General features: G+C 42.9%; 2 protein-coding genes across 2 annotated transcripts; both read left to right on the top strand.

Annotated features, from left to right (window-relative positions):
* Window positions 1–333: 333 nt before the first annotated feature.
* LOC115091671 (olfactory receptor 52R1-like) lies at window positions 334–1281 on the top strand. The gene has a single exon (XM_029601835.1). The coding sequence runs from the start codon at window positions 337–339 to the stop codon at window positions 1279–1281; it is 945 nt and encodes a 314-aa protein (XP_029457695.1). The 5' UTR covers window positions 334–336.
* Window positions 1282–19378: 18097 nt separating this feature from the next.
* Window positions 19379–20323, top strand: LOC115091473 (olfactory receptor 52R1-like). The gene has a single exon (XM_029601695.1). The coding sequence runs from the start codon at window positions 19379–19381 to the stop codon at window positions 20321–20323; it is 945 nt and encodes a 314-aa protein (XP_029457555.1).
* The last annotated feature ends 502 nt before the right edge of the window (window positions 20324–20825 follow it).

Below are 20825 nucleotides of genomic sequence, written 5' to 3'. Positions count from 1 at the left end.
AGCATGGCAATTTCTTATGTTCTTATGTTCTTAAGATACAGAAGAACCTTACCAGCCTGCATTCCCAAAGGTCATTTCCCTCTGACAATTAATTTAGAGTCCTTCAGGTAGGAGGTACCCATGAACATGCCGGCTCTGTAGATGTTTTGGAATTCCCCTGTTTAATCGTTATTTTCTACAAAGACAATACAAATTTCTTCTGACATTTAGTATTATGCAGTGTCTTAGGTGTACAAGTTGCAGGATTGCACATAGCTTGGTCATTTCTTAACTGCATCACTCTTTTCTTATTTTCAGGGGTTGAATGTATCCTGGTACTGAAGACAGCTGCTCATCATGTCATCTGTCAATAGCACTCACAGTCATCCATCAGCATTCATCCTCACTGGAATCCCAGGGCTGGAAGCTGTACACATCTGGATCTCCCTCCCATTCTGTGCGATGTACTTAATAACTTTTTTTGGAAACTGCATTATTCTGTACATTATAAAAACTGAGAAGAGTCTCCATGAGCCCATGTATTACCTCCTTTCTATGCTGGCTGCCACTGATCTGGTTTTATCTACTTCTGTAACACCTAAAATGTTGGCCATATTTTGGTTCCATTCTAGAGAAATCTACTTTGACTCCTGTTTGATCCAGATGTTTTTTATCCACTGTTTCTCCTTCATAGAATCCGGGGTTTTCTTGGCCATGGCATTTGATCGCTATGTGGCAATCTGCAATCCATTGAGACACTTGGCTATCTTGTCCACTTCAGTGATAATAAGGATAGGTCTGGCGATATTAATCAGAGGTGTAGTCATATCAATCCCATTTTGCTTTCTTCTGGTGAGGCTTCCATTCTGTTCCAACAGGGTGATCATGTTTTCCTATTGTGGGCTTGGAAATGTGGCAAAACTTGCCTGTGGAGATACCCTAATCAACACTGTATATGGACTGACTGTCTCCATTTTGCTTATGGGGTTTGATTTGACTTTTATTGCCTTGTCTTATGTCATGATTCTGAGGGTGGTCTTCAGATTTAAGTCCACGGAAGCTCGCCTCAAAGCCTTTAGCACCTGCATTTCCCACATTTGTGTCATCTTAATGTTTTACATGCTGGGTTTCTTTACATTTTTAACAAATAGATTTGGTCACAACTTTCCTTTATATGTTCATGTAATTATGGCCAACCTCTACTTCCTTCTGCCTCCCATGTTCAATCCCATAGTCTATGTTGTGAAAACCAAACAGATCCGTTCCCAGGTGCTCCAAATAATCAACTTTAATAGAAGCTAATGACTGAGCAGATTTTTTTGTTGTTTATCATCACCTGTGAGATAAATGTTTTTAATTTTTCCTTAAATAATGTATAGTACGTTAGCTTCTTACTTCTAATAATGAATCTCAACTTCATAAAGATAATTTAAACTTCATATAAGTGATTTAGTGACTCTCATAACATCCCATGGATTCTTTGGCATCTCTGCTCTTTCTCAAGCCACATTAGGGATCATTTTTAATTATTGGTCACAAATTCACTTATGTACTTTTTTTGATTTTTTGTTAGATTTTTCTTTTAGATAAAATATTTAAGTCGAAATTACTTCCCTTTCGGGGATCACAGTCCATGGAGGGTGCAACCCTTCCAGGAAATTCAGAGTGCAGTTCGACGTGCACATTTCGCGTCCTATGCTGCTTCAGGAACTCCTCTGACTGTGTATATACTGGAGTATCTTCGGTTACACTTTAGTTTCTGAAAAAGTAGATTATTATCACAAACCATTCTGTTGGGATTGCACTTGCCTTACTTGAGCTTCAACATGTACTTACAGCCTCGCGAGCATATGTATTGCATCGTCACGGTTTGGGAGAAATCTCCTGCTAAGCAGCAGCTCTGGAGAACCGCATTTAAACGCATGCGTGTCATTTGAATTCAGCTGATTAGTCATTAGATGATTTAACTCAAATCACCCTGATTTTACTTTGTCTGCGCCTGCGTTCTAATCTGGAGAGAAACCTAAAGTATATTCAATCAATCAGTCTGCTGATTGTAAATGAGCCCGCTATCACACACACTGAGTCCATTCGATTTCGCGATTTAACCCGTGTGGATGAACGGTGTTTAATTGAAAAATCCACCGTTGTTCGTGTATTCTCAATTGTTTGACGCGGTCACCACCGCGCCAATGTGCAGATACATGTTCTAATACTGACCAACTTAGGTCCTTAAAACTGTGTTGATATTCCGCAAAATGAGATACCAGAGGTGATTCCATCTTCCCCGTTTTCAAACAACTCTTGTGCTTAGTCAATCTGGTTTTTAGCAGACACTTTGTCATTCCAATGCACATCAGCTCACAAGGGCAAAAAATTACATAAACCACAAAGCTGACCTGACAGGAAACATCCTTCAGCAATGTGGCTTGACGTCCGCCGGGTAAAGCAATGGAACTTTTGGATGATTTTAATGCACACAGACTGCAGCCTGCACATTCAGGTAATTCTAATGCAGAGATGGATGATAGTTACTGGCACGCACAATATGATTTTTTACATTTGGACCCCTGCTATAAGCAAACCTGATGGGGTCTACAAACATCGGATGTATTTGTTGGAGTATCTTCCAATGTTGGCGGATTACCTGACTAATATCAGCTGATTTCATTGTGTGTGTTAGAACTATCATCCATCGCGTAGTAGGTTCTGTTGATGTGCCTTTAAGGAATAAATATTCCCTATTGGCATACAGGGCACGTTTGTATGCTCGCTTGACATCAGGAACTAGATATCCTCTTTGTAAAAAGTGATCTGCCATCTTTCTAGCTTGATTTTTGAACTCAAGTCTATCGGTGCATAGTCGCCGAAGTCTTATAAATTGACCCACCGGTAGATTTCTCTTGAAAGCTGTTGGATGAAAGCTATCGAATTTCAATAGGTTATTTCTTTCATTTTTCTTGCGGTAGATGCTGGTATATAGTCGGGTGTCTTGTTTGATAATGAGGATATCTAAATAAGCTATCTGTTGAGGATGATAATCCATTGTGAATTTTAAGCATGAATCTATCGCATTTAACCAATCAAAAAATTCCAGCAGAGTCGATTCTGGACCCTGCCATATCACAAGGACATCGTCAATGTACCTCTTCCAGCAAACCATATGTTCTTTCCATTGACAATCTTGGATGTATTGAGCTCCAAAAGAGGCTACAAAAATATTTGCTATGTCTGGGGCCATGGCCACTCCCATCGCTGTTCCACGTATTTGAAGGAAGAATTGTCCCTCGAATGTAAAATAATTTTTTGACAATGCCAATGTGAGTAATGAACTGATAAACTCAGACGGGATACGCTGAGGTGCTGGACGTGTTTTCAATTTGTCAACAACTGCGTTGACTGCTAAATCCTGTGGTATCACAGTATATAAGGACTCAATGTCCAGTGTTACTAAAAGACAGTGATCCGGAATTTCTAATGCGTCCAAAAACTGTAAAACTTGTAAACTGTCCTTGTTATAAGAGGGTGCTTCAGAGACATATTGTTGCAGAATCTTGTCCAGAAATATGGAAATAGGTTCCAACAAAGAGTCATTTGCTGATACTATCAGGCGTCCTGGTGGGTGATCTAATGTTTTATGTATTTTAGGAACGGTGTATAGTACAGGAATACGGGGATGTTTCTTGATTAAAAATTCCTTCTCGGCCCGTGTGAGATAGCCTTGATCATATCCCGTTTCCACTAAATTTTCAATTTCTTCCTGCATCTGTAAAGTAGGATCTACTGCTAGAGGTTTGTAGAATGTAGCGTTAGACACCTGCCAGAGCACTTCTTGTTTATAGTCATCGCTACTCATAACCACGATCGCACCGCCTTTATCTGCCAATTTTATCACTATGTCTGAGCGTTTCTGCAATTGAAGCAGTGCTGATTTTTCCGTGGTTGTCATGTTGAAATACATGTGATTTTTCACATCCTCAAGTCTCTCTACATAACGGATGACCAGCTCCTGGAAAGTGTTTATCGCTGGATTTCCGGGTGGTGGGGGGTTCCAATTGGAATTAAGTCGGACTAGTGAGTCATCTCGTGGAGACTGCGGGCACTTCGATAGAAAAATTTTTCTTTGTAGTTGTCTTATAAACCTAAAATAATCACATCGGAATTGGAATGGATTATGGAATTGTGTAGGGACAAAATGTAATCCTTTATTTAGAACATTTTCTCTGTGACAGATAGTGGGCAGCCTGAGATGTTAATGACCGCTGAAGTTTGTAAACTGTCTACGCGGGATATTGATTTGCCATATATTGATTGGACTGGGACTGGAACTGTGATCTTGTTCTTGGCTCTGGAGAGAAACCTAAAGTATACTCAATCAATCAGCAGACTGATTGATTGAATATACTTTAGGTTTCTCTCCAGATTAGAAAGCAGGCGCAGACAAAGTAAAATCAGGGTGATTTGAGTTAAATCATCTAATGAATAATCAGCTTAATTCAAATGACACGCATGCATTTAAATGCGGTTCTCCAGAGCTGCTGCTTGGCAGGAGATTTCTCCCAAACCGTGACGATGCAATACATACGCTCGCGAGGCTGTAAGTACATGTTGAAGCTCAAGTAAGGCAAGTGCAATCCCAACAGAATGGTTTGTGATAATAATCTACTTTTTCAGAAACTAAAGTGTAACCGAAGATACTCCAGTATATACACAGTCAGAGGAGTTCCTGAAGCAGCATAGGATGAAAAATGTGCACGTCGAACTGCACTCTGAATTTCCTGGAAGGGTTGCACCCTCCATGGACTGTGATTCCCAAAAGGGAAGTAATTTCGACTTAAATATTTTATCGAAAAGAAAAATCTAACAAAAAATCCAAAAAAGTACATAAGTGAATTTGTGACCAATGATTAAAGTTGATCCCTAATGTGGCTTGAGAAAGAGCAGAGATGCCAAAGAATCCGCGGGATGTTATGAGAGTCACTAAATCACTTATATGAAGTTTAAATTATCTTTATGAAGTTGAGATTCGGTACTGACTATCATTATTAGAAGTAAGAAGCTAACGTACTATACATTATTTATTGTCGTTTTCGTTGGTTTAAAAATAAGGTTGGTCTCTTTAATTCTTCCTTTCCAGCTCTTCTGAAGGAGCCATCATACCTGACCTTTCTTCATTCATCATCCCTTGCAATTCTTATTAAACAACCAAATGGGATCCCTAATGCTTCCTCTGTTATCCTCCATATCCCCTGGCCAAATACTGATATAACTTCCCACTTCTGGAAATTAGGATGCAGCTCTTTACAGAGCTACTTTCATTGGTGTTGTTACTATGAGAGAATGACTTATTTCAACACACCTTCTGGGGATGTGAGTGCTGCTTTTATAGCTGGCCCAAAGAATCAACCCCAGGTCAGGGACTTCTCAGTGCAGAATACCAATCACTGGGACACAGCTTGTGCTGACTCTGGCCCGTCTGGCCTCAAGAGAAGGTTTCAGGATACTCTGAGACTGAAGCAGCCTCAAGAACATCAGTCACGTTTTATTACTCTTCCCTGAATCTTGCACTGCCTTCATAGCATATTTTAATGTATTTGTATATGCATATATGTTTCTTTAGTACATTGTCATCTGTATCAAATCTGATGTTGCTTAGCGCAGAGTTTCTGCATCTGTAGTCCTCCCTTTCCTGACTAGCTATTATTTAAATGTTGCTGAGCTTCTGATTGGATTTGTACCTGTTTGCTCCCCCTCTCTGTCTGAGGTCTCTTGCTTCTTCCTGTTGGTCTTTTGATCTTTGGACTCCCTGGGAGACCTTACTTCCTGCTGAAATTTCAGTTGGGAACGGGTTCTTGTCAAGCTTACAAGTCTCCTGAAATCTCTGCAAGCTCCTTGAAGCACTGCTCTTTTCACCTTGCTTCCTGGCTTTATTTCTTATCTATTTCCTGCCCGCCACAGTTTCCTGCTATTTACAGAGCTTCCTCTACTCTAAGTTTGCAATCCTCTGCCTATTACTGAGCTCTCATATTTTCTCAGCACAGCTGTCTCAGGTTTGCTGTGTGCTATATTCAATACCATGCCATTTACTGTTAAGTATTAAACTGTTTATAATTGAATAAATATTTTGATACTAAGATCTGAGTTCTCTCTGACTTTTGGAAGCTGAAAAAGGCAGAGGTTTAACTGTCTGCATAGGCTTCCAAGCCAGGACATCTGGATCTGAGGGCAGAAGAAATCTTTCTTAGTTAATCCCTAAGTTCCATGTAAACCGGTCTGATATGAAGCTTGTCATGAAGTTCGGTATAGAAAAATGTTAAATAAATAAATAAAATAAAAAGAATGCAGACCTGGAGTTTAGTTTTTGACAGCAATATGAAACACTACTGGAGCAGATCTAGTATGTATGATAACTGCAGTGTTTATAGAGGGCAAACCTTTAAGCCATTTAAGTGGGTAAATAGTGATCTACTGTGGTAAATTGATTCTCTGATCATTGCACTCCCACCATCCAGCTAAACGTGAATGCACACTTTTTGCTGACATAAAAGAAGACATTCCTTGCTAATTGTTTAGGGCAGGGTTGAAAAATAAAGCACATACACTGGATTTTCTGGTGTCCTACCCTAATTCTAACTCTTTTTTCTCTGAGGCTTGTATTGTGGTACTTGGACTGGTGCTTTTTAATATATTTATAAATGATCTGGAAAGGGGTATGACGAGTGAGGTGATCAAATTTGTGGATGACACAAAATTATTCAGAATAGTTAAATCTCAAGCGGATTGTGATGAATTGCAGGAAGACCTTGCGAGACTGGAAGATTGGGCTTCCAAATGGTGGATGAAATTTAACGTGAATAAGTGCAAAGTGATGCACATAGGGAAAAATAATCCTTGCTGTAGTTACACAATGTTGTTAGGTTCTAACTTAGGAGTTACCGTCCAGGAAAGAGATCTAGGCATCATAGTGGATAACACATTGAAATCATCAGCTCAGTGTGCTGCATCAGTCAAAAAAGCAAACAGAATGTTAGGAATTACTAGGAAGGGAATAGGGAATAAAACGGAAGATGCCATAACCTGTGGTTGCACTTCTGCCGCATGGTCCTCTGGTCTTCTCTCATTGGCAGGGTTATTTGCAGTCACCCGTGTGGCTGCCCTAATTCTTGCTCACAGACGCAAGAAGAAAGTCAGGAAGGCTTCAGGAAACCTCCAAAAACCACCAGCTACCACTAGCTCCAGCACAATAATGCCAGAGTAAAGCAGGCACAAAATTTCAAACGTAAAAAAACTGGCTAAGGAAGCACAACATTTCGGTGCATGTTACTGCATCAGGCACTAATAGATAATGGCCGCATTTAAACAAGATTTGCATGCCATTGGCACTTTTCCCTATGCACAGATTTTGCGCATGCGTTATGGATGCACCAATCCGTGTATTTCATTGGCGTTCCCTTTGCGCTCAAAAAATGTGCATCCAACCGCACGCTTACCGCAGCGCTAAGCAGAATGCCTGATATTGCATCAGCCGATTAGTGCTCTGGAATGCAGGCTGAAAGAAGCTAAGGGCCGGATTTTTAAACCTACGCGCGCGGGGTACATTGGTGTGCACCTGATTTTATATCACGTGCGCGCAGCCACACGCATGTTATAAAATCCGGGGTCGGCGCACGCAAGGGGGTGTACGCACACTGGTGTACCTTGCGTGTGCTGAGCCCTAGGGGAGCCCCAATGGCTTTCCCCATTCCCTCCGAGGCCGCTCCGAAATTGGAGCAGCCTGGGCGGGAACTTTCCTTCCACCCCCCACCCCCACCTTCCCCCTCCCTTCCCTAACCTGCCCCCCAGCCCTACCTAAACGCCCCTAACCTTTATTTTACATGTTGCGCCTGCCGGCCAAGTGCTGACACATGATACTCCAGCCTAGCGGCCCTACGGAGGCTTCTGGCCATGCCCCGCTCCAGCCCCGCTCCAGCCCCGCCCCGGACCACCCACACTCCGCCCCTTTTTTCAAGCCGCAGGACATACGCACATCCCGGGGCTTTGCGCGCATCGCCGGGCCTATGCAAAATAGGTTCGGCGCTCGTAACCCCCCTACGCGGGTAAATCCAGCTGCATTTACGCGCGTAGGGCTTTTAAAATCTGACCCTAAAGTTGGAAAAGTGTAACAAACTGGTCTTCAGGGCTATTATTATTATTTAAAGAAGAGGTGATAATATTAAAGATTGTTCCAGAGTACGTAAGTACCAATAATATATACTAAGACACTGTCTTTGAAAGGAAAGGTTACATTGAAAGAAAGAAAGTATTTGAATTTCTGGTGGAGATAATGAATGGAGCAGAGTACTGCCAGACTGCTATACCTGAGCTGTGCCAGCATGAGAGAAGGGAGTGGGAGTGCATGAGTGAGATGACAAACTAATACACTGACCTGCACCTTGACCTTCCGATTTAATGCACATATCAATTCTAATTTATCACTTACACTCTGCACTCAGTTCCTTACTGAGGATACTTTACTTATCCTTTGTTTTAAAAGAGAGAAATGGTACAATAAGATGGCAGAGACATCCACCCAGGGTAACATGTTAGGCTGAGGAAGATCAGTGGTCATAAGGAGATAGGGGTTTTCTTGTTATTTTGTTTAAAGGCAGTATGGTGGGAAAAGACAGCTGCAACCAGAGACTACGTGATCAAGAGCGGAGGTGCAGCTTTCCCGCCTGCACTAACAGACAGCAAACACAGGCCTCGCCTGCCAGCCTGCAAAGCATCCCAGCATTTCTGGGGCCCTATTGCCAAGCTCTCTTTCAGTGCTCCAGAGCCTCACCCCCCTAGCAGCCTCATTGGTGGAAGCAGAGATAAGCGCATCAATTCATCATTACAAAAGAATCAGATACACAAAACACTGCTTTATTTTCATACGCTGTTTTGTACAAGTGAGGTTAGTGACAGGATACAGACAATAAGAGAAGAAAGATTAGGAAGGGGTTAGACGTGTAGTATAAGACATACTTACCTGTAAAACGTCTTGGAGTTGCAAGATACTTGAAATACCACAAAGAATCAAGTCTTACAGTGATAGTCACATGAAGTAATAGCGAGAAATAAATAATTGAATTTATACTTACCTGATGTTGTTTGAATAGTGAAGCTTTTGCTAGAAACTGGTTTCTGACTAATTTTTCCTGTATCTGAAATGATAAAAGTATTTGCTAACAGAGATCTCACATCTGTAATGCTTGTGCTGTCAAATGCTTTATTAGTGAAATAACATAAATTGTTATTTGAGCCCAGACATTACCCATCTGCCTCTTAAATAAAACTTGTTCTTCTAATGCGTAAGTGCCTTTGATTTTTAACTGTGGAAGTACAGTAGTGACCCGGTTTTGAAAGGGCCACGCATGGAAAAACGGGAGGTTACGCTCGTGGCTGGGCCTTGCGCATTCCGTGCGCATTTTCGGAAGGGCCCGGCCATGCATGTAAACCCCGTTATGCGCCAAAGTGCCGGGCCTCTCCAAAGGGGCCGGGGGGGGGCGTGGTCTGGGCAGGGAGGGGTGAAGTGGGGGTGGGTTGGAGCAGCACCATTAGCCGCTGTCCTGGGAAGCGCCTGCCGGCAGTCGGCCACACATGGAGGTTACTACAACTTGGAAGGTGAAGTAAGTGCTAAAACAAAAAAAAAAAACCCTAATAGGTAGGGGGTAGGAGTCAGGGAGGGGAGGAGAGGAGAGGAGAATGGAAAAAGGTACGGACGCTAGATAGGGGTATAGGGAAGTTTATTTTATTTATTTATTTATTTATTTATTTGGACTCTTTTATATACTGAGGTATAGCGAGCTGCCTTCACTCCGGTTTACAGTTTAACAACTTATTACAGATAATAAACAATATAACCGAGAATCTTATTAACTGAACGCATTGAACCATTCTATATACAGGGGAATAGAAAAGGTATTACAGTGTACAAACAGCGTACGGACAGGTAATACAACGACCACAGTGTACAAACAGAGACCAATCAGGTCTTACAGTGTATAAACATTGCCTAAACATAGTACAAACAAGTAATGATACACAAATTACGTGGAAAACTCGTGTACGTCATCGAGTCACTGGTGTGTAAGCGATCAGATTAGCCAACACCATCTGTGAATGTTTGTCGGAATATCCAAGTTTTGAGTTCCTTTTTGAATGATTTGATCTCGCTGATTGAGCTTAAAGTTCCCTCCCAGTCCGCTCCTTAATTGAAGCGCACTGGGAAAGCCCTACTTGCATTGCCAACCTTAATTGCAAAAGTAGAGGCAGAGAGAAACCGTGACAGGAAGAGAATAGAAAGAAGGAAGTGAGAGAAAAATGCAGGAAAAAAAAATAGAGAATAACAACAACAAAATGGTAGCGAAAAGTAGGAATAGAACTGCATGACAGAAAGAAAGTGTAAAATATTCTTAGAGATTGAAAAAGAGCAAAATGAATGGGAGCAAGACAGAACAAGGCAGGGAGAGCGAGCCCCCAGCTGCAGCAGGGAATTAGAGTCACCCAAACCTCCTTCTGCTGCTGAGACTCCCTGCAGGTTATGAAACTGCTGGGATTTGTAAGGAAGAAATATAAAGAGCAGCAGATCACAGCCCGGGCTCCCAGATGGAGAATTCATAATCCAGCAGTGAGGAACAGAACATCACTCCTGCCACATCTGGATAATCGCACTCCCTCCTTCTGGTGCAGATGCAGCTCTGGTAAGCAATCTGAGCTTCCAGAAATGAATTTGTAAATATGGACTGCTTGTGTTGGGAAGATTAACACCAGTAACGGGACCTGGCACACTTTATAGCGATTCGGCAATTATTTTCTTCAGTTATGAATTATTTGATTATTTACTTATGTATTTAGACATTTTATATACCAGCATTCCATGTCAAGATCACAATGGTTCACAACAGCAACATTCATAGCGATGAAACAACAACAACAAAAAAAGAGTGGTACAGAGGTAGTATTCATAAACAGGCATTGAAATCCATCAAATTAAATGTTCCAATATATTTGACTAAAGATCTAGGACGTAGATGAGGAGTACAGAAAATAAAATAGCGACAAATTTCACATTTTAGTCAGTACATTGAAATGATTGTTACGTTCTCTCATTAAGTTTATTTCTCATGGTTCAATTAGTATCTCTTGTCCTTGTTTTTGTGGCTCTCTACTTTCTGATGTTTTAAGCTATTTTATATGCATTTTTTGAATAGCCATGCTTCTAGCTCACATTTCTTTCTATCTGGTTTCAAAAGTCACATCTCAGGTAGAGAGTTCCAGAGCTTTGAACCCGCTATGGCAAGCACAGGATCTCCTACTTGCATTAGGGGTGTGCTCTGTATTGTGAGAACAGTCAGTAGTCCTTTATTTTGAGATCTCAGTGTTTGCTGAGGTGTGTACGGTTGCAATGTCACATCTATCGTACCAGTGTTACAGGAATGAATGGTTTTGAATATTAGCACTAATACTTTAAAATAGATTCAGCCTTGGCATCCAGTGTAGTGATATCAGCGAAGGCGTAATGTGATCAAATTTCCTGGTACCTAACATCAGTCTTGCTGTTTCATTTTGCTATTAATTGTAATGGTTTCAAAAGACAAGTAATAAGAAGTTACAGTAGTCTAAGTCTAAGAAAATTAGAGCTTACAATACACTATGGACGTCCTCGAAAGTTAATAAAAGTTTCAACCGATTAATATAGGCAACTTGGCGTAACCTGTGTTAATTAATTTATTGATGTGATTTTTCATAGTAAGGTTCTCATCTAGCCGGATACCTAAATACCATACTTGATTTGAGGGAGTAGTTTGGATATTACCCAGGTCTAGAGCCGGTGGTTTAGCTATCAAAGAGTTTCTACTTAACCAAATGATTTCAGCCTTTTTAGGGTTTAATGTTAGTTTAAGTTGCGTTAGTTCCCTGCTGTATTGCTTTCATATAGGTTGAAAGTGTTGATATTGTATTTTCAAATGATTTGGAGAAGGGAACGTAAAACTGTAGGTCGTCTGTGTACAAGAAGAAGGCAATTCCTAAATCCACCAGTAATTTACACACATAGATGTTGAATAGTGTTGCCGAGAGGGCTGAGCCTTGAGCGTGCGATAGAATATTTAAATAATGAATTAGTTTCACTGCTCTGTTAGTTTAAATATCATTCTTATTCCTTAGACTTCTTTCTTTCTGGTCTCACTATTCCACATAGTTATACAAATTTGGACAATTAAAGGTTAGGGATGTGCAGGCAAAAGGTTTTCGTTGCGTACGTGATCCGTATTCGTGGGGGGTCAATTCCGTTTCATGCGGAAGTATGGAGAATTCAATAAGTTGTCGATCTGTAAATACGTTACTACTAAATTAACTACAACCCCCCACCCTCCTGACCCCCCCCCAAGCCTTACCAAAACTCCCTGGTGGTCCAGCGGTGGGGTCTGGGAACTCACTCAGACCCTCGGTGCTAGTTTCATCACGGCGCCGATAGCCTTTGTCACAGGGGCTACCGGTGCCATTGGTCAGCCCCTGTCACATGGCCATCGGCGCCATCTTGTGCTCCTACCATGTGACAAGGGCTGACCAATGGCACCGGTAGCCCCTTTGACATGGTATGGGCAAAGGCTATCGGCGCCATTTTGAGTCCTGGCGTCGGACGGCAGGTCGCTCCGGGACCCCCGTTGGACCCACAGGGACTTTTGGCCAGCTTGGGGGGGCCTCCTGACCCCCACAAGACTTGCCAAAAGTCCAGTGGGGGTCCGGGAGCGACCTCCTTTCACGCCGGTTGTCCGATCCCAATACTCAAAATGGCGCCGATTGCCTTTGCCCTCACTATGACAGCGATCGGCACCATTTTGAGTATTGGCGGGACGGCGATTTTGAGTCTCAAAATGGCGGTGATCGGCGCCATTTTGAGTATTGGGATCGGACGGCCGGCATGAAAGGAGGTCGCTCCCAGACCCCCGTCCGACGCCAGGACTCAAAATGGTAGGAGCACAAGATGGCGCTGATGGCCATGTGACAGGGGCTGACCAATGGCACCGGTAGCCCCTGTGACAAAGGCTATCGGCGCCGTGATGAAACTAGCACCGAGGGTGTGAGTGAGTTCCCGGACCCCACCGCTGGACCACCAGGGAGTTTTGGTGAGTCTTGGGGGGGGGTCAGGAGGGTGGGGGGGTTTAAATTTTTATTTAGGCCGAATTAAACAGAAATCTGTTTAATACGTGGGGAGTCGCGATGCGTTTTGCTTCCCCACGTATTTAAAAGATAGCAAAAAATAAGTTGTGGATTACAAATACATGGAAAACGGATGCACACCTCTATTAAAGGTGCGACCGCCCGTCCAGCCCCCAGCCACTACCACTACCACCACCCTTATCATGAAGCTTTTCCTCCAATATTTATGCTACACTATGTTCACGCTTGTAAATCTGAATTAGATGAGGAAACCAGTGTCCCTCTTAAGTACCTTTGTATTGATTTCAAAAATGGTAGATGATGATTTTAATTCTGAATGTTTTATGTTCCTGATAGTTTAGATAGCTCCTTTTCGTATTCGTTTGTGAGATCATTGCTGCACTGGTCTGGCTTCTTGCAGAAATCAATACTCGCTTTACATAAATCTGCATTTTGTCCTCTTTCTTAATTTGCAAGGAATTAAATCCTTGAGTAAGAGATGGAATCATTTATATTCTGAATCATCTCTCAAAAGAGTTCCATTAGTTTAAATCTCAAACATATCTCAAAGATACTTCTTATTCTTTCCAAGGTTAAACTGTTGCGCGGGAGGTGGACCCTTGGGCTGAGGTGGGGTTGACGCTACCCTATGGTCCTATGGGTCCCCACCATCGGCAAGCAGAGCTGGATGATTGACGGAGGCCGACTGGAGATTCGCCAAAACCAGGGAGACCCGCCGCAGAGCTGGGACATCCGCGGAAGAACTGGGAGCACTGGGAGCAGCACAAGCACGGAGGCGGCTGCCCACGGCCACAAGAGAGGCAGAACCAGGCACTGGGGCAGGCAAACGGGGGTAAGTGGGCCCGACCGTGGGCCTGCCGCGGCCGGCACATGCAACATAAACGGTCCAAGGCATATAGAGGGGTAACTAAGGAGTTACTCAGTGAGATTTCCAGCCTTGCAAACCGTCCCTCTCAGATGTTCTCACTTCCACAGCATGTGTGTGCTTTAGGCCAGGTTCAAAATAGATGGTCTTCAGGGCGGGTTTGGTTGGGGAGTAAACAGCAAAATCTATAAATGCAGGTTCAAATGTACCCCAGATCCGCTGACTGCGAAAACACAAACAGCAGATGCAAGGAGAACAGCCTCAGAAACTCAGTGCAGATGCATCTACTGTTTGTGTTTTTGCAGTCAGCGGATCCGTTTTGAGGGCTTCTTTTGATTTGATTTGCTGTCTCCCTAGCGTGCCTACGTGAGCTTCCTTGAAGCCTTTCTCAGTCCTCAATGTTACTTGAAGGACTTGCTGGGAGATTTTTTTTAATTATAATTTTACTAGTGTGACCTTTTTAGGTCACTTTGAAAGGTGACTCTGAGGTCTCCTTCATTATCTTTATGTAATATTAAGTCCAAGTGGCAGTTTCCGAGTACCATTTTCAGTATCATCCCCTTCTCTCGTCATCATTGGTTTGAGCAGAGTCTCTTGAAAGCCATCCGCAATCTTTTCTGTTTCTTAAACATTCTGCAAAATTGATACTGCAATCCACATCCATCAGGTTCGAATATTCACCCAGACGCACCTCTCCCTTCCTACCCACCTTTTGGATCTCTGCCCAGTTCTTCCGTCTGAGTCGGAGGCCTGTAGACCCCATCGGTGTAAATGAAAGTGTTATCCTTTCTTCTTAAGACAGCCCATAGTGCATAATCCTTTCCCTATGCTCCCTGCATATCTTTTGCTTGGATTTCTTTTTTTTTTTACATAACGAGCTACTCCTCTCCTTTTCTGCCATCTCTCTCTTTTCCGAACACATTATGTCCCAATGTGGCCATATCCGTTTCAGGAGGTTCACGCAACAACATCTCCTGTAATCATCATTTTCCACCTCTTCCTGTGAATTGTCGAGTTGCTTTCTTTTGCTATTTCCTCACTCATTTCATGCGTTTTGTTTTTTTGAGGGAGGCATTCTAAATCCATTGTCTGCTATCTGCCACCCCTGTCCTGTAGTTTAAATACCTGATGATCTCAATTCCTCGCTTAAGATTCTTTTTCCTGTCACAGAAAGATGTAGACCATATTAATCATGGAGCCTTTCACTTTCCATATGTGAACCCCAACTTAGTCCCAGCATATATATAAATCCATCTTCTTCTTTCCATCAGGGTTTGAGCCACCGTTAGAAGTTGTACGTAGAGCATCGCCTTTCCTATTGCTTTTCATGAGCAGGATCTTCACCGTATACCCAAGCTCTTTCCCTAGAATCTGGAAATCTCTCTGCACTGGAGAGATGCTGTTTCAGACAAGGTCATCGGTCCCCAAATGCATTAGAACTTACATTTTATAGTCTTTACTTTCTTCTTTAATTGCATGAATAATCTTGTTTTTTTTTCATTTCTCTTAGCAGAGGATCCTGGAAGGCATTTAACCATCATGTCCCCAAGTTTGCGCCTTTCATAACAGAGTTTCCCAGTAGATGTTTCTGTTTTGATGAGTTTGTTTTTTTAACAGTATTTTCAGTTTGTGTACAGCAGGCCTTCCCAAACCTTTCCTGGGGACCCCACAGCCAGTCAGTTTTTCAAGACCTCCACAATGAATAGGCATGAGATAAATTAGCATATACTGGGGTCTCCGAGGTAGGCAAATTAATCTCACGCATACTCATTCTGGATATCATGGAAACCTGACTGGCTGCGCACACATCTGATGTCACCTTTTTCGTTCTGATGCCACTTCGGTTTCTATTTCTGGAGCATCATCACTTCCCACTGCAGAAAAGGCATTTTATGTTGTTATCATTTGGGAAAGGGATGTCCCTGTGCCACAGGTCTTATCCTACCAGCGCCCATAGTAACACATTCATCTTGGGAGTGGGGGCCGGCTCCCTGCATACTGTATAGTGAGGGAGGCTCTTCTAATGGCATCTAATTCCTCTTTGACCCCTTTAATTGCATCAAATTTTCCTTTAGGTTGAGCCAGCTCCTTTTACATTGCAGAAAGCTGCAAATGGAAGGGACAAGCTCTAACACTAAGGCATCACAGTTATAATATTGAATACTAGTCATTAGGAAATGTTGTTCTGGTAAAGAACTGCAAAGTATCCTGTCACCTCTTAATATCATTTAAGATCATTGGTTATGTGTTCTTGGAAAGCTGTATAAGCAATTCAAACTCCGGGGTGGGTGGGAGACCGGTAGGGAGGAAGGGTTCAAATAGTTGAGGTTAGCAGCAGAAAACGTTTTGAAGGCAGGAAGTCAATATAACCAGTAGGGATGTGAATCGTTTTAGGACGATTAAATTATCGTCCGATAATTTTAATATCGTCTTAAACCGTTATGGAACACAATACAATAGAGATTCTAACGATTTATCGTTATAAATCGTTAGAATCGTGAGCCGGCACACTAAAACCCCCTAAAACCCACCCCCGACCCTTTAAATTAAATCCCCCACCCTCCCGAACCCCCCCCAAATGACTTAAATAACCTGGGGGTCCAGCGGCGGTCCGGAACGGCAGCGGTCTGGAACGGGCTCCTGCTACTGAATCTTGTTGTCTTCAGCCGGCGCCATTTTCCAAAATGGCGCCGAAAAATGGCGGCGGCCCATAGACGAACACGATTGGACGGCAGGAGGTCCTTCCGGACCCCCGCTGGACTTTTGGCAAGTCTTGTGGGGGTCAGGAGGCCCCCCCCAAGCTGGCCAAAAGTTCCTGGAGGTCCAGCGGGGGTCAGGGAGCGATTTCCCGCCGCGAATCGTTTTCCGTACGGAAAATGGCGCCGGCAGGAGATCGACTGCAGGAGGTCGTTCAGCGAGGGTTCCGGCGCCTCGCTGAATGACCTCCTGCAGTCGATCTCCTGCCGGCGCCATTTTCCGTACGGAAAACGATTCGCGGCGGGAAATCGCTCCCTGACCCCCGCTGGACCTCCAGGAACTTTTGGCCAGCTTGGGGGGGGGCCTCCTGACCCCCACAAGACTTGCCAAAAGTCCAGCGGGGGTCCGGAAGGACCTCCTGCCATCCAATCGTGTTTGTCTATGGCCGCCGCCATTTTTCGGCGCCATTTTGGAAAATGGCGCCGGCTGAAGACAACAAGATTCAGTAGCAGGAGCCCGTTCCGGACCGCTGCCGTTCCGGACCGCCGCTGGACCCCCAGGTTATTTAAGTCATTGGGGGTGGGGGATTTAATTTAAAGGGTCGGGGGTGGGTTTTAGGGGGTTTTAATGTGCCGGTTTTGCGATTTTACGATTTTTCGATTTTTCACGATATTTTACCCCCCCAAACGGCAACAATACGATTCCCTCCCCCTCCCAGCCGAAATCGATCGTTAAGACGATCGAGGACACGATTCACATCTCTAATAACCAGCCCCTCCTTAAGAGAGATGCCCACATAATCTTTCCTCTTTTCAAGGCCAAAAAGCAGTGTCTACCCAAGCTATTTTTAACAATGTTTTTTCATTAATTACCTGCCCCCCCCCTCGGAAGGTACACTGGTATAAAATACAGACAAACCGTACACTTTGCTCCAGATAATTTGGCATCTTGCAAGGCTCTTCCCATCTGAATGAAATGTTGGGACCTGAACCAAACAAAATGAATCACTAAGCCAAATGAATCAAAATAAAAAACTAAATCACAAATCTGTTTCATGCATGTCCTTAATATATCTTCCATGGAGAATGAATTGTTGCTTAGGAGAACTATGCTGTTTAAAGATTTCTTAGCAGAGCAGTCAATGCTCTCCATTCTGTGTCCTCCAGAGGAGTCAGCCCTGAGGCTGCCAGGGAACCCGTCAATCCCTTACATAAGATACTAAATTTGACTTCCAGAACCGCGTTCTTGCACTTCCCTATTTCATTGATACCTACACATAGCAGAACAGCTGATTCCTGCTTCACACTCTGACACATGAGGTCCGCTACGTTTAAACCAGGCAGGCAAGTCATGAAGTGATCCTCACCCCCCACCAGCCACCCTGCTGTCTGCTTTTCCAATGATTGAATGACCAATCTTAATGGCAGACCTAACCCTTCCTGCCAGGCACACAAACCTGGAAACAGATTTGTGGTGCTTGAGTATAACTTTATCACCTGGAGGAAAGGACCTAACTACAGAATTACTTCCTGCCACTCCAAGGTAATGATCTCCTTCCGATGACCTTGCTTCTTGAGCTGCAAGACTGGAGGTTGGATCTCTCTACTATGTCTCTGAAGGTATCCTCCAGCTACCTTTATGTCTGCCTCAGCTACTCCAGATCTGCCATTCTGTCCTCCAGAGTCAGAATTCTTCTTTGAGAGTTAGGAGACCTTTCCACGGGCACAAACTCACAACCTCTCCCCAACGGGCAGATAATCATATATATCGCACTCTGTGCACATGACCAGGTAGCCCCCTTGCCCCCCACTGCTGGAAATCTGCCTGCATACAATTAGAGGTTATTTAGTTATAAAAATAATTTACATTTTCTTGCCTTTTCTGTGATCCGCCTCGTTTACAATTTTGAATGACACTGAATATAATTTTTTTAAATAAATAATATTCTGTAGCCATGACAGTTAAAATTGACCTACTATTTCCTGTTTATACTGATATAAATATTTGTGAAAGGCAATTTTCAAAAGAGTGATTTTCCATCTGCTTCAAGGTAGATGCAAGGAATGTGGTACAGCAGTACCTGCATTCCTCTGGCAGCCCTCGTTTCAAAAGGGACCCTCCATGGGGTCTCTCCCTCTGAAAATAAACATTCAGTCCCACAAGCAGGCCCTGTGTAAGCATATTTAATGCCCTTGGTGAAGCCTTTGGTCGTTCACCTCCTCCCCCAACTTATCTATCAATGGCAGTTTCTCCAGTACTGCACTCCCCTCTTTTACAGTATTGGCTGTGGTAAGGAACCCCTCTAGCCCTTACACTGGTGGGAATTTGCTGCCCCCAAAAATCTTGGTACTCTAGGCAACTGCCTAGTTTGCCTAACAGAAGCACCAGCCCTGCCCACAGGTAGGAGGTATCAATAGACTTTCAAGCTCTGTGGAAATGTTGAAAATGGCTCCCTTGATTGTTATTTGCTATAAAGATTAAATTTTAAAAAATTGTGAACTTTAGACTTTTGCAGTATCTCAGGTGTGCAAATCACAGTATTTCTCATAGCCAGGTCATTTCTGAACTGTATCACTCTTTTCTTATTTCCAGGGGATTTATGTGTCCTAGTTTTGAAAAAAGTTGGGCATCATGTTGTCTGTCAATACCACGCAGAGTCGTCCGTCAGCATTCATCCTCATTGGAATCCCAGGATTGGAAGCTGCACACATCTGGATCTCCCTCCCATTCTGTGGGATGTACATCACGGCTTGCATTGGAAACTGTATTATTCTGTATGTTATAAAAACTGATAGGAGCCTTCATGAGCCCATGTATTACTTCCTTTCCATGTTGGCTGCCACTGATCTGGTTTTATCTACTTCTATATCACCTAAAATGTTGGCCATATTTTGGTTCAATTCCAGAGAAATCTATTTTGAATCCTGCTTTATCCAGCTGTTTTTTATCCATTGTTTCTCCTTCATAGAGTCGGGGGTTTTCTTGGCCATGGCATTCGATCGCTATGTGGCAATCTGCAACCCCTTGAGACATTCAGTTATCCTGTCTACTCCAGTGATAATAAGGATAGGATTAGTGATATTGATTAGAGGCATGGTCTTAACAATAGCAGATTGTTTTCTTCTGATCAGGCTTCCATTCTGCTCCAATAAGGTCATCTCATTTTCCTACTGTGGGCTTGGAAATGTGTCAAAACTTGCCTGTGCAGATACCCTAATCAACACTGTGTATGCAGTGACTGTCTCTGTTTTGGTTGGGGGATTTGATGTGACTTTTATTGCCTTGTCTTATATCATGATTCTGAGGGTGGTCTTCAGGTTTCCATCCAGGGCAGCATGCCTCAAAGCCTTCAGCACCTGTAGTTCCCATGTTTGTGTCATCCTAATGTTTTGCATGCTGGGTCTCTTTACTTATTTAACAAATAGATTTGGACACATCATTCCTCTATATGTTCAGGTAATTGTGGCCAATCTCTACATCCTTGTTCCTCCCATGTTCAATCCCATAGTCTATGGTGTGAAAACCAAACAAATCCGTTCACACGTGCTCCGAATTATCTGCTTCCATAGGAGCTAATAACTGATCCGATTTTTGTTATTGTTGTTTTTCATCCCCTTTAAGATAAATATATATATTTTTTATTTTTTTTTACATTTTCTTTTTATTGATTTATTCAATTTGTACAAAGAATATCCTCTTTGCAGAGAAACAAAGAAACATATTTATGCAAAAATACATTAAATACTGCTTAACAGTAATAAAGAAAACATTTCTCTTATCTGACCTCTAGTAAAACTGACAAGGGGGCTTATGCCAAAATTATGAGAAGATTAAACAAATAATAAATTATCTGCAAGTACAAGCTTAGCGTTTTGGCTTTTCTTTTCTCTATGACTCACTGGTAGTAGATTCCTGGATATGGGATTGGGTAACACTTTTTTCTTATTATCCAATAGTGCCTTCAATTGCTCAGGAACAAAAAAACCCATAGGTAACATTGTCCATTGTTAGTATACAACGGCACGGGTATCTAAGCATAAATACAGCTCCCATGGATCGAGCTTCTTGCCTCATGGCA

This window comes from Rhinatrema bivittatum, chromosome 5 (genome assembly GCF_901001135.1).
Source record: "Rhinatrema bivittatum chromosome 5, aRhiBiv1.1, whole genome shotgun sequence".
NCBI classification, from domain to species: Eukaryota; Metazoa; Chordata; class Amphibia; order Gymnophiona; family Rhinatrematidae; genus Rhinatrema; species Rhinatrema bivittatum.
Note: the sequence above shows the minus strand (reverse complement) of the source record. Positions and strands in the feature narration are given on the sequence as shown.

Coding starts and splice junctions, on each gene's coding strand:
- LOC115091671 (XM_029601835.1), top strand. CDS start 337: ATGTCATCTGTCAATAGCACTCACAGTCATCCATCAGCATTCATCCTC.
- LOC115091473 (XM_029601695.1), top strand. CDS start 19,379: ATGTTGTCTGTCAATACCACGCAGAGTCGTCCGTCAGCATTCATCCTC.